The following is a 14504-nucleotide window of genomic DNA, read 5'->3' on the forward strand; positions in this document are numbered from 1 at the left end:
AGATACATCAAGAAACCTACTTTGGCTCACTACACAAATTTCATTCTTGATGTTCTCTCTTAACTCTACTTGCTACCATAAGAATAAAGTAAAAACAACAACAAAAAAAAACCAAAGCAGGCATAAAAACTTTATTAAGAAAATGTGTAGGATTTGAGAGTTTCTACAAGAACTTGTTTCTTCTGTTTTCTTTTCCCTTTATCTCAAAGACAGCAAACACTTTACAAGAAGCATAAGCAGTAGCATTCTGGATTCTTTCCTGCAGAGTCATTGAATCTGGGGAGCTCAACAGATGCCTGTCTATGTGGCCTCCCCATTCTTTTGTTTCTTCTTCTCTTATTAATAAAGGTTTTCCCAATGACTGGCCAAACAGTCGACAGACTTCTTGAGCTTTCTGCCGCGTGTTTCCAACAGCAGTGACACATACTCGACGGCTGAGAGGTAGAAACAGCAGCACAATAACAAGCAGGGCCAACTGATGTACAAGTATTCCCTGCCAAGCGTTTTTTTTTTTTTTTTTAATGCCTCAGCTTTTGTAACTGCATACATCGCCTTCCCCCAGCTGCTGAGTGATTGTTTAGGAGTTTGAGGGGGGAGCGTGTGGAAAAAATGTCAGCATCCTCATCAGCTACGACCAAGCATTTCTAACACCTACATGTTGCAGGCATCCGGCATGTGATGCTGAGCCAGAGTTCACCCTCTGCTCCAGGCGTTTGGGTGGCCCAGCTGTAAAGCATACTGGCACCTGTTTAACCTGGTCTGATCACTGGAAATCACTTGTCTATTTCCAGACTCCTGCATAGATAACTTGGAGATACACTTCTGACATCTCTAGAACTGTTAGCAGCAGCTAGTTGAGCTTGTTTCTTGGACCAGGCGTAATTCTTTCCTTTAAAGAGGCAAAACCCAAGCCAAGATTAGATTTCCCTCTTCCTTCCACTAATGTCAATGGGAAAAGCAGGACTTTGAATAGCTAATGCCTAAAATATCAAGACTGTGAGCTTCAAAGCAGCATGTTTCAATGCTGAGCAAGCACTGTACGTGGTTCTTTTCAGATCATGTCAGCAGCTAAGAGTAATGGGAATTGGCAAGGGTACTTAGGTAACATGCTTGTACCTGCATGAATAAATACAAATTAAATCTACATGTGCTGATGTAACCAAAGTCAAATTCTGTTGACCTAACATTCACAGCAAATTATACTTCCAATGGAAATCACTGGGAAAATATTTTTTATTACATTCTGCACAGGGACACAAGCTCTATCTTCTGGGCTGAACAGCGTTAATTTATATTTAAAACAAATACTGAAATCTTTGAACATGAATTTTAATAGGTATGAAAAAACCTATTTGCTCCCATTACAAACAGTATAAATAATGTATTTGTATCAACTGTTATCTGAGGCTGTAAAATCTGTGGTGCGAGAGAACTTACCGAAGGGTGTCTATGGCTTCTGGTGTATGGTAGAAATGAGGTGGACTGATGGTAACAGAGGTTCCTAACTTTTCAATGAGTAGATTGCAAACATTCTGCATTTTTCCAAAATCGCTGAATACAATACAGACCTGGGAGTGAACACAGACATCACACAGGTAATTTTTTTCATTTTCCCCCTATGATTCAACACTTGTATTTAAATCAGTATAAAGCCAGATAACGTACAAGCTCATAAAACTTACTAGTCCTGTATATAATTCCAACATTTATTTACTTAGAACACTTTTATATAGCCCTAGAGACTATCATTAGGTTTGCAACAGAAAGAAGTTCACAAAAATGGTTTAAAATTGAGGATTAAGAAATGCTCTTTTGTGAGGAAGTTCGGCATTCTTGGTATGTAGACAATTTGAAGAATGAATGTGCTCTTTGGAACATGTGACTAGATGCATCCTCGTTTTTCCTTTTTTAGATTACTAGATGGTAATTATGCATAAGCCCAAGCAAAATTATGTGGAAAACATTGTGCAGGAAGGAAAATTACATTTTAATTCCAAATATCAGGTTCAAGAAACCTAAACTATTAGATTAAATGAAGCCTAGCCCAGTCCAGCTTGCAGTGGGCTCACTGTGTTGGCTGAACAGATTGACTTCAGTGCCTACAGAGAACTGGTCACTTCAGACTTGGATTAAAAACGATTTGAACATCTAGTTGTCTGTGGCTCTGGCAATAAGCATTAAATAGAGATGCATCAGGTTTTCAGGTGCTTTCCCAAGTGCTACAAAGCAGGCATCACTACCAGCCCTGGATCCAGAGCCCTAGGGCCTTCCCCAGCCAGGCAGCAGCTTTCCAGGCAGGAGCCAGTCTTTTTCTGTGGCATAGTGCAGCTGCCAGGAGTGAAGCAATGATGCCGAGCTGCTGCGGCATTCAGGAATCAGGAATCTTGGGTCCTAAATCCTTTCTAGAAGAACTAAACCCTCATCTTCACTTCCCGGTACAGTGCCATCGCCAAGTCAGGCTCCCCTTCTCGCCTATCCCTGACTCTTTTCTTTTTGCAAAATAATACAGGTTCAATAGGAAGGGAATTAAAAAAGCTGTGGTAAAGAAAATTCCACCGCCAACCCCTGTGACTTTCAGTCAGCCCTGTGATTGCTGCAGTCCATGCAGCAATCCATCCGAGTGAAGGTATATGGTACAGAAATCCAAGTTAGTGCACGTCAGCTGCAGTGCAGTAGCTTCCTCTGTGCATACCATAGAGTTACCTTGTGGAAAATGAGATAATTCAAGGAAGTTGAATCTCTCAGTGAGAGATGAGGGGGCTACTTCATACACAGGGTAAGGCAAAAAAATGGATATTGACAGTTATCACAGAGCAATTAACGCCCACGCCTTGCTACCCTTGGTAGCCTCAACCTCATCCTGGCTTGAATCCTTGCACTGACTCAGTAGCTCTTCACACAGCTGAGCCAAAACTGGGCTTAAGGCCTTCAAAACTAACCGAGATGGAGTGGCAGGGCAATTCCATCTTCTACACGGACAAAGGGTCATGCCTGTTGTGCAAAACTGTACCAAGCCTGCATGCCCTTTACCGGTAACTTGGGGACTGGATCACTTTCTGAAAGACTGAAGATGAAACTAAACCTAGATTTCTTTCTTCAGTGGGAGTTCTTGCCATATATAAAAAGCATACATCTTCTTGTGCTGTTTTGCCAGGAAACTGTCATAGTTGTATTTTGTGGAAAGTTGAAAGTCTCACTATGAGCACTGTCATACTGTTTTCCAGATTGCTGTGTTTACAAGATTACCTCCCCCAAGGGGATGAAACAAAAGAATGACCAAACAAAAGAACTGTGGGTCTTAAGCAAGAGATAAGCTGCTCAGGCTGGGGCAGTTCTGGGCACTCAGGAACTTTGTTAAAGCAGCAGCAAGTAATCAGGTACCCTCAGGGGCAGAAACCAACTAACTTTGAATTTTCCTCCTAAAAATCAGTCTTCATTTAGAGAGCTATCTAATAAATTCCACTTACATTTACAGAGGATACCTGAGCATTAAAATGCAAAGCTGTGTTTCAATTTCTTCAATTATGATTAAGGTTAAAAAGTGTGGAAAAAGTAATATGTGGGTATACAAAACCACTTATGGACATTACGAGGTTTGAATAAGGCTGTAAAGGACAAGAAGTTATGCTTTATAAGGAGGCAGGTGTATTAAGAAATACACAAAACCAACAATCTTCATCCCATGAAACAGTCATGCAATAAATGACTTATTATGATTAAGATATTAGAGCTTTGTGATCTCATACACAACTTCCTTGTTCTGCATGTTTTCCTTTGTTATAAAATGAATTAAAGTTTATCTCCTTACAGCTGAAAGCATATCCTGAATTCTTAATTATACCCTCAAAATAGCTATTTGTCTGGGAATTTCTTCTGTTCTCTAAAAACTCTTACAGTACACAAATGGTACAAAGAGTTTGCAGAATGAAATAATGCGTGACTTCCATGATTTCATTTATAATACAAATATAACGGCAAATTCTTTAGTGAAGAAGTAAGCAGAAGTTAATTTTAAATTAATTTATATTGCTGAAGTATGCAAACATGCTGGTCAATGGAACTTCATTGGTTTATGAAGCTGCACTAATGAAACAAGTACATACATAAAGGGAGAAGCAAGGAGAAACTAATCTCCGCATAAAGAGCAACCAACTTAAGTGCACAGGGCAGCCAAAACAGCAGTACTATGGCTAGATTTTTCAAGTTCTGACACTCAGGTCCTAGGCAACCATACCATTTTTAAACAGCAATTACAGCTGGTCCAAGCTGCCTACAAATGAACACTAAATCTATGTAATTGGCTTTCAACGTTGTACGTTGAAATTAATAGCAGAAGGGAGATGATTGGTTAAGTTACCACTTAAGACTGAAGTTGTAACCTTAAGCTTGTCTGTAGCCTAAATGATAATTCAATATAATTTTATTAATTGTTAAGTGCAGCTCATCTAAAAAACATGGTTATTTAATAGGCGTCTACATTACGAAGTTAAAGTCACTCAAAACATGACATTGATACATACTATTTAAGTATTTTAAGACTCATTTTGAAACCCAAATTTTGTTCTCCAAATTCGGAATTATTCCTGTGTTTATTAGTTTTATTTAGATCAGAATATGCCTTAAAGCAAGCAAACTGAAGAGGCTGAACCCTGTTTTAGGAGACTGTAAATAACAGTTCTATGAAACAGTTACCAGTTTATGACAGGCTTCCAAGTTTACTTAGTAAGAATCTGTAAATTTGCTGGGCAGTGATTAAAGTTTGATGCTCTAAAAAGATCCACTGGCTGAAAACACAACATTTCCCTCAGTGAATGTTTCCAGCACATTTATTTCCTACTATAGCACAAAGGTGCAAAAATATACTCCCTTAAGCTGCTTCTGAAGTAAATAGGATTATTCCCACATTATTTAGCAGCACTTTTTACCTACAGAATTCCAAGTCAATTACCTAGGAAACAATTAGCTTTGCTTTACTTGCAGCAAGCTGATGGCAGAGTCATGTAGAATAGACCAAAGTCCAGGTGCTGTTCAGCTGTGGCTTAAGCAGATCTAGATTAGGGCTGCCACAGCACTGTTGTCTCCCATCCAGTCTTGTCCTCTGCCTTGCATTGCCTCCAGTTCAAGGAGCTAAAATAATGGAAAAAATAAAAGCTAATCTGGAAAGACAAGAAGTTATTAACTGGAGCAGCTTTCTGAACTGACCTATCCACCTAAGTACAACTCCTTGCAAGAAGTAGAAGACAGGAAGGGTTATGGGTGCAGGAGAGTGCAGAATCTTGGGCTTGCTTATACTGCCACAGAATGACAACTGAGGAGCTCCAGAAGCAAATATTCCCTTCTGCAGCATCGTGTGACATTTAAAAAGCACACATCCATCTTAGAAGAAAAGAATTCTTTCTATATTACAGTAGCAGAACACAAGATCTGCACACAACAGAAGACTGCCGCTGAACTCTGCTTTAAACTGCAGTCCTCCAATAGTTTCTTTGGACTATGCTGCCTTTAATGAAGAGAGCACCTACTCCTCAGCAGGAGGAAAGACAGTATGCAAATTTTCATTGGTCCTTGCTACATTTCTTTGTTTTGTTTTTTTTATTTGTTATTATTTTTGGTTAATTTGAATACATACCTCTGCTTCCATTTGGTAAGTATTTTCTACTCTACTAAAATCCTCTGTTACAGTCATATTTTCTTCCTAAAACAAAGTACAAGAATATCTTAAAAGACAGAAATTAAACATCTGTTGGAAATGTATGTACATTTTGTCCTGTGAAAGTTGAACTGTTTTGGCTTATTACTTATGACTTAGCAACAGAAATTAGGAATTTTCTAAGCTAACCTCTTCAGTTAAAAACTAGCTGGATGTTGAAGAATTCTTGACATTTTTTAAAGTAAATTATACAGTAGCTCTATAATGTAATTTCACTGCTATTCACTTGAAGAGAACAATTAGGTCTTACAAGTGACTGCTAGCTAGAAGCTGTGTGTCTCAGTGTGTAACTGTAAATTCACCTGGTTCAAAAAACTAGATGCTTCAATTGTTTCCAGAAAGTTAGTATGTGAAAAGTGCTTTTCAGGCCCTTATGTTAAGATATTTTAACAGTAGTGGCTTGTAGCAAGGTGATGTGAACAATGACCGAGCAGTGGTTGTTCTGGCACAATGGTGACCCTTAAAAGAGGCTATGCCACCAGTGACACTGTTGCATTAACAGCAGCTACATTATTCAACATGATGGCTACACAGAGCACTAGCAAATCCTGTAAGACTCGTATATAAGCTACTGAACTAAGATACAGAATAACTCCAGTTACATCTGAATATTTGACCAGCTTGCTAGCAGTCTAACAACCACATTTCTTTCACCCACTTCCCCTCTTTGGTAAACAATTTGGATTAACAATTTATTGCAAAATTACTATAACACACACACACACACCCCAGTTTACAATTGTAAATGTATCTTTGCATTTAATACACAGAAACTGTAGGGAAGCACATACTAACCCTTCTAATTACTGAAAAAGTTTTTTATTTACTAAATGTATTTGCATCAGAAAACAGTATTTTCCTTCAGTATTGACACATTTCAAAAGATGCTTTAGGTCAGAATATTTCCTACAGAGACTCAAATCTCCAAGTTTATCATGTAGCACGCATGCATCAGTTTTATATAAATTACATTAATCATGAGAAGCATTTTCCTTTTAAAATATCATATGGAAATTAGATCCATAATTACCATTGCACAGCAGGCTACAAGAAACAAATTTTGACATTTCAATTTTATGATTGATTGGCAGTACTCAAATTCAAGCACAACAGTCCTATTTTTGGATAATCTCTTCTGGTAAGTGCGAGGACCAGGGCCAGTTAGTCACTAAAAACTGTATTTCCCCTTTTACAGTCATAGGTTTGAGGTACTTCAGCAGCATGGGTGGCTGAGGTTTTCCAAAGAGCGATCAAGTCAGTCCAGCACCAGCAACTCATTTAATTTACAAAATGGAGCAAATCTTACTATTTATGATAGAATCCAATTGCAACTGGCAAGAAAGATATTTTTTTTCTAGAGCTCTTACATATCTTATAGAAATAACCACACAGAAAAGCTTTCTTCTACAATTCATATTTTACAGAAATAACTATGCTTTAGAGTAAACATAGAAAAAAATGTGTTTGCTTTCCCTTGTCCCCACTCGTGAATCCTTTTTAAAAAAGTTCTCTTTCATGCCGAGTGGATCCAAGTATTCCAATTTGATTTTGCCCTCCACAAGGTTCCTGTGTATTTAAGGACAGTGCCACCCAGTGGCTCCGGGAGCTATTGCAAGATCAATGCAATAGGAGTGAAAGGTCATTTTGTGCCACATATTCTAAAATTTCCCTCATAGCTGATTTTTATCTCACCGGATTTGACAGTAGCTGTATGTGTTATTGAAGATAAATGGACGAAATAATTGCTGAATTCATAACAAGGTGGCCTCCTGTGATACATCTTCTGTTAGATACTTTGTTCCTGTTTGGGAGTGTGTTTAGACAAAGATAATGGAAAAGACAGGTAGGTGACAAGAGAATTTTAAACTGGAATCCAGACTTCAACTACATCAAAAGCAAAAGTCTTTTTTTCCTACTGTGTATGTCTAGCGTTCATATTTTGGCTGAGGAACTATCCATTTGATTGCAATATCCACAGGAAAAATAGTTTCAAGTGTGACTTCAGCAAAGCTACACTTCTGATATGTCAGGTATTCTGGACTTCTGGAATAACTTTCTCCACTTTCTAAATCTGTGGGCCAAGAATCACAGTAGGAAAATTAAATGAATATAATATTATCATTATGTGATAACTCAATTACTCCAGAAGCCATTGAGCAGTTCTTAACAGAATCGCACCTCCATTCTGCTTATATAGCCTATTTTCTGAGCCAACAGTGACATAAACCATCGATCACTGCTGCAGGTACTCTAAAAAAAAAAAAAAAATGCAAAAGACAATCAATATCTCATTGGGCTTATAATATCAAGTCTAGAACTGTGCTTTGCCTTATATTTTCCTTCTTTTCAACAATATATCCCTTCCTCCTACCTATCTACTACTCCTGAACCATATCTTCTTCACAGAACCGTTGTGGCCACCCTCACAACACCATCACTGTTTACAGGAGTGACTGCTGCTTTCCCCAGAAGAGAACAGGGAGAAAACTAAAGAGGTAAGTTGCAAAAGCACACTTCAAGGAGACAGCTATATAACAATACGGTATGAGAAAAGCCTATCTGCCGATGAAGTTTTATGTTCTGCTCCTGGTTACGCAGTTAACAAAACTGAGACCTTTTTATGCAACACCAGACCAGCCTTAGTAAGGGAAAGTGTTTATAGTTTGGAAATGTACACTTATGCACTGTTGTCATAAGTTACACTGGTATGTGTAGTTACAAGTAAAAAAATCTGGAGACACCTGGAAACCTACCTTACTATTTACTTGTACATTTGCACTGATATAGCCAATATAACTTCACATTAAGGAAAGTATATTCCAACAACAAAAAGAATTAGCTTCTTCCACCTGAATATAGCTTTTTTGTTCTTAGTACTAAATAAATGGTTAATGAGAGTCTTGGTATATGGTCATATCTCCTAACAGTCTATCCATCGTAGCATCCCCAGACAGTTAAGGATGATCAGCACCTACAGTCAGTGCACACCCCAGCTGGGCATCGGGTACCTCTGCTCCAGCCTTTCATCGCCTCACTCTGCCTGTTCTGTTTGGTATGAGAGGAACAGAACAATGACCTAAAAATCTACAGTAAGGAAGTTTCTGCTGCTTAACATACATTCAAGAAATAACAGAAGTATACATAACAGTTATTTTAAGAAAGGTAAAAAGCAGATTTGTACTCAGCAACTGTAAGGATGCTTTGGGGGTATTTCTTAAAATATGTGGCAGTCTAAAAACCATGAGGACTTACGCAGGTTTCTGCCTTTCTTATTCAAGGATATATTGAAATTGCAAGATTTTGCAACTGAGTGAGCAAAACGTAAAAATCTCTTTTTCACCAACTGTATGGATGTGCATCCGTAACTGTGACTCCTAAATAACAGTTTTGAATTATGGAGAATATTGCACATATATCAAATTACATATCCCAGTACAAACTCTAAGCCAGAGATCACTGGATATAGTTTGTTAAATGACACGCTGATCAGTATGACAAATATTATCACTGTTATTTTTAAACAAGATGGCCAATGCCAATTGTTAGATACAGTGATTAAAGAAAACAAGTGTCATCATCACACCACTCCCCAAATAAATCATGGGTGGTAAATATAAAGCCAGTTTTCTTCTAGAGAAAAAGAAAAAAACATTACTTTTGAGCAGCTGGACCAAGTAAGAGATTGGTTTCCCCATTGCTTTTACTTTCCCTGCAGCCTTCAAAGCAGAGTCTGTGCTCTGAAGTGCTGCATATACTTACAGCACTCTATAAATAAATGCTACTATGTGCATCTATTTCTGATTAAAATCCTGTGTAAATATATATGGAAATTAGGTGTTGCCCCCAGGCATCCTGACAAGCTGCTAATGCAAGCTCCTGCTGCTGCAAAGGTTACACACTTCTGATCTCACAGACTTCCTACAATAGCAACAACAAGGGTTAAGGAAATTATTCTACAGATTAATTAAAAATAAATATATAGACTAGGCAGCTGATTTCTAAAGAGGCCTTAGATAAGCTTGCAACAACTAGAACCATATGGAGATTGTGAAGAGTTATTAATTTTACAGTGGCCTAGAATGGTGTTAGCTACAAGTGATGTTAGCAAATGCAGTTAAGAACAAATTGTCAGCAGTGAGAGTTGTTAGTAGAAAAGCCACAAGGCAAATAAAAGCTCCAGCAGTGGAGTGATTTAAAATTGGATGGAACAAAGCACTAAAAATTATACCGCAGGGAACTACTCTGAGAAAAACAACATGAAGTTACTTTTTTTTTTTTCCAGAGTTCCCCAGAGCTAACACTTTGCTAACACTGAGAAACCCACAACTTAAGCAGCATTTCACAGTCCCTCAAATAAGTAGAAAGAACATCTCCATTCTCCAATGCACGGCACCTCTGAAACAGCAAAAGATTACTATGAAATTATTATAATAAGACACTGAATGCTCTCACATCATAAAGACAGTCCACTCTCCACCTAGGTTACACCACCGCCGCTTACTTGCTCCCATTACAGTTCAGAACCAGCTGCATATAGCCAAATAAAACCATTTGTCTGTTCAGGTCATACTTCATTTTGCAATTATTTTTTTCTACCCTGGAGCAGCATGCACAGCCCATCTAACGCATGCTCACTTACTTAACATCCTGCCTACTCCTTTTGTGTGCCATCACCATGTCAAATGCTCCATACTATCCTAATTCAATAAAGCTCATGCTAAAACTGGAAGTTGGTTATTCAGATTCACAGTAGGGTAAATATCTGTAACTACCTTATCTAATCTATCCACATTCTGAAGAGCTATTTTAATTGTAGTCAGGATGAAAATACCCCCTGATATGATAGCTCACCATAATATGGGGTACAAAGCTTATTGTCTCCTCTACTAATAAAAATAAATGTATGAGCAGTTGCCTTCTCTTCTCCCGTTCCTCTTCTTAAAATCCACAAGACTTTAAAATCCTGTTAACTCACTTAATAGAAACTGAAGGCATTCAACCTGTAATCCCATACAAAAATGCATCATTTCTGACTGAACAAGTCATTCTGATGGCCATGGAATCGTGCTCCCTGTGACAAGCACACACCCAGCCCTGCATTCAGGAAAAACATAGGGAGCAGGATCATGGACCTAGCCCACATATCCAGCAGCCTCCATGTGTCCTTGCCATCTAGTCCCATAACTGCAATATGAGACTTTAAACCAGGGGTTAAGGGGTCTTTTTTATTGCCTTCTTTATTCCTGAACAAATGCTTTATTTAGCTACTACAGAAACAGAGATATCATCACTATCAGTTCTAGAAGAAAACCGTACATCCTTTTTTGTGGGGGGAAAAAAAGTTGGAGTCAGCACCTATCTTCAAATGCATGCAGCATTTGAGATGTGCTTACAGTGACGTTGCATGCCCACATTACTGTTTACACCAAGTAGCTTACTTTCTTACTTTGCACTTACTAACACTGAATTGCACTGTAACATCATGCAGTATCATGAAACCCTTCTGCAGTTTCTCCTTTTTTACTACATTGAGTAATTTAGTGTTGATAGCAAACTCTGTCATCTCCCTTCTTTCCAGCTCATTTGTGAACACACTAAAAAGGCACAAACTTCAAGGGAACTTCAGTGGTAAGTAACTTTTCAAAAGCAACCACTTATTCCACCAAAGATCAGCTTTGGTCTCTTTTCAAGAGTCCTAGGTGTGGAACGCCGTCTAAAACTGTTTTATAAAATCCAAAAAGCATCAGCAGAACAATTGCTAGAAGAAGTATCACCCTTATGGAGCATTTACAATGTAGACAAGACCTTAAAGGTAGGACAATGCTTTTCTCACCATCATAAAATGACTTCTTGAGGCCAAAAAAACCTTGTTATGGTAAAGGAACTTTCTGAGGCCACAAGGGGCTCCCGTCACTTCAGCTATCTTGATCACATCTCACGTTTTTTCATACCTCTCCAAGTGGAACAAGAAAAAAAAGAGAGGAAGAAGGTCTGTTGGCATTTGTCACTAAGCTATGGTAAGGACATAGTTATACTGACACACACATGTATAGGTTAAGTTATGCTGCTGTGTACCCCTGCTCAGTTCCATCACGTGAGGATGCTGTATTACATGAACGGTTGAAACAGTCGAAGCAGGGTTTTCAGACGCAAAACAAGCAACCCTTGGGTCAGCCCGAGGAACTCCATTCCACCTTTTCTGCCAAGGCTGGCAAAGCCGCAACCTCCCGAAGTCAGGCAGGGTTCCACAGCGGTGCCGCAGCGGCCGCTGCATTCCCAGGGCGGAGGCCCGGAGGCCCAAACCCCGTCACTCCTGCCTCCCGCCGGCCCGGCCGGGGGACGCAGCGCCCCTCGCAGCGGTGCCGGGGCCCCTCTGCAGGCGCCCGTCCCCTCGGGCGGCCCCGCCCGGCCGCCCCTGCTCCCGCGGCCGCAGGAAGGCACCTCACCCCGCAGGCCGCCCCCCGCCGACCGGGCGGTGCCGGCCGCCCCCCGCAGCTGAGGGGAGCTGCCCCGCCCGCTCCTCCGCTCGCCTTCCCGCTCGGCGCCCGGCCCCACAGAGGACCCCGCGCCCGGCGCTGCAGGCGGGGCAGCGGCTCTCACCGGGACGCCGCGCTGGCGGGCGCTCTGGGCGATGTACTCCAGCCGGCGGGCCACGCTGCTCCGCGCCGCCCCGGCCGCCCCTTTCCGGCTGCCCAGCCGCAGCGACACCCGCGCCCGGTCCGGCCCAGCGCTCAGCTCCGCGCTGCCGCTTACGTGCACCTCCCGCCCGGACAGCGCCGGTGGGCCGCTGCGTCCCGCCGGGGCCGGGGCCTCTGCCGGGGCCGGGACGAGCTCCGCGAAGACGCGGGCGGGGGGCGGCGCGGGCAGCGCCATGGCGGCGGGCCCCCCGGGCACCATAGCAACCAACGCCGGCGCGCCCGTTGCACCCTGGGAGGCGCCCACGTGACGCCCCCCTTCAGCTCCCTACCGCCACCGCCCGGCTGCCAGAGCGAGGCTGCTCGCGGCCGTGGCGGGCCCCGAGGGCGCGGCTGCGGCGGCGCCGGAACGGGGCTGGGGCGGGCGGCTGGGCCAGGCGGGGTGTGGGTGCGCGTCGTCTGAGGAAAAGCAGTCCCTTTTCTACCGTTTTTGACCTATTATCATATATTTCCATTATGTTAACGTCTGGCCCAACCTGCGGGTGTGAGGAGGAGGGCTGTAGTGGCTGGCTGCGGAGGGAGGGCTGCAGCGTGGCTTCCGCTGGTGGCAGGGGTGGTTAAAACCCATTCTAAGGTCAGTGCTGCTGGTCCTCTGTGGAGGGGTCTTGGAGCACTCATGTTGGCTTTGCTAATGTCTGCTGGCCAGGTCCTGCTAACGATGCCCTCTGCAGAGGGTTGCAGTTCGGCTTCTCTGGGAATCACAGGTTGCTTGAGGTGAGAGGAGACCTCTTGAGAGGGGCTCCAGCTCCTGGCCCAAGCAGGGTCAGCCAGAGCAGATTGCCCAGGACCATGTTCGCTTGAGTTTTGATGTTTCAAAGGATGGAGACTCCAGAACTTCTCTGGACAGCCCATGCCAGTGTTTGACTGCACTCACCGTAAGAGTTTTGTTCTGTTCATATGGAGTTATCATGTGTTTTAGTCTGTGTCCTATCCTGTCACTGGGCACCACTGAGAAGAGCCTGACTCCCCTGTCTTCTTTCCTTCCCATCGGGCATTTATATACCTTGATAAGATTCCCCCTAAGCCTTCTTTTCTCCAGGCTATACAGTCCCAGCTCTCTCAGCCCATCCTCACAGGAGAGATGCCTTGGTCCCTTCATCATCTGTATGGCTTTTTGTTGAACTCTCTCCAGTATGTCCATATCTCCTGTGTACTGGGAAGCCCAGAACAGGACACAGCACTATAGGTGTGCCTCACCAGTGCTGAAAGAAGGGGAAGGATCACCTCCCTTGACCTGCTGGCAACGCTTCTAATCCAGGCCAGGATGCTGTTGGCCAGCTTTGCCATGTGGGCGCATGATCTGCTTGTTGTTTGTCAGTACCCCCAAGTCCTTTTCTGCTTCCTAGCCAGTCAGGCCATAGCGTGCACTAGTGCATGGGTTTGTTCCTCCCCAGACACAGGGTCTGGCATTTCCACTTGCTGAACTTCACGAGATGCCTCTCACTTCAGTTCTCCAGCCTGTCCGAGTGACTGAAATGGCTAGCTCAGTGACTAGCTCTGTATGTCAGGTCTTATTTGTATGAGGATTTTTGGAAAGGACTCTGGATACATCATCACTGTTTACATGTTTTGTAAACATGTTACAACAGTTACATGTTTTGATTACCTGAAATCTGGAATCTGGCACTGAGGCTTCAAGCTGATGATACTGTATGCTTATACAAGGTCTTGCAGCCTTCAGAATTCATGTTGCAGACATCAGAAAGTCTGCGTGACATGGTACAGATAAATACTGCTATATCTCCTTCTAGGTAAAAACATGACATGTAAAGACATCAAGACCTGATTTTACAAGTCAGATGCAAATTCCTTGGAGGTGGCAGGAAAAAGAAACATTAAGTGATTTGAAGCCCTGTCTTTTTTCCCCCTCATTAATCTGCTTGGTGTGATGCGTGCTTCATGTCCCATCATTAGGGAGTTTCTGTACAAACTTCCTTTCCCATCATTAATATCGCATCTGCCTTAAGAGGTATCTATGACTTCTGCATGCCTCATGACTTTTTGAGTCTTCTGCCTTTGAATCTGTTTTTCTCTCCATATTTGTTGAATACTTAAAGCTTCAAATTAAATGGATTGAACCTGATAGGTATTCATTACCT

At 42.1% G+C, this 14504-nt stretch overlaps 1 protein-coding gene across 2 annotated transcripts; it reads right to left on the minus strand.

Moving 5' to 3' along the window:
- Positions 1-116: 116 nt before the first annotated feature.
- On the minus strand, positions 117-12926 carry IRAK1BP1 (interleukin 1 receptor associated kinase 1 binding protein 1). 2 transcript variants are annotated; one of them, XM_080388136.1, is made up of 4 exons: positions 12311-12926; positions 5630-5695; positions 1438-1568; positions 117-434 (listed from the first exon to the last, which is right to left on the minus strand). In XM_080388136.1, the coding sequence occupies exons 1-4, from the start codon at positions 12605-12607 to the stop codon at positions 164-166; spliced, it is 765 nt and encodes a 254-aa protein (XP_080244262.1). In that variant the 5' UTR covers positions 12608-12926; the 3' UTR covers positions 117-163. The 2 variants fall into 2 exon arrangements, with proteins under 2 accessions (XP_080244262.1, XP_080244263.1); XM_080388137.1 differs by lacking the exon at positions 5630-5695.
- Positions 12927-14504: the final 1578 nt, after the last annotated feature.

Source organism: Falco punctatus (assembly GCF_963210335.1).
Source record: "Falco punctatus genome assembly, chromosome: 5".
NCBI lineage: Eukaryota > Metazoa > Chordata > Aves > Falconiformes > Falconidae > Falco > Falco punctatus.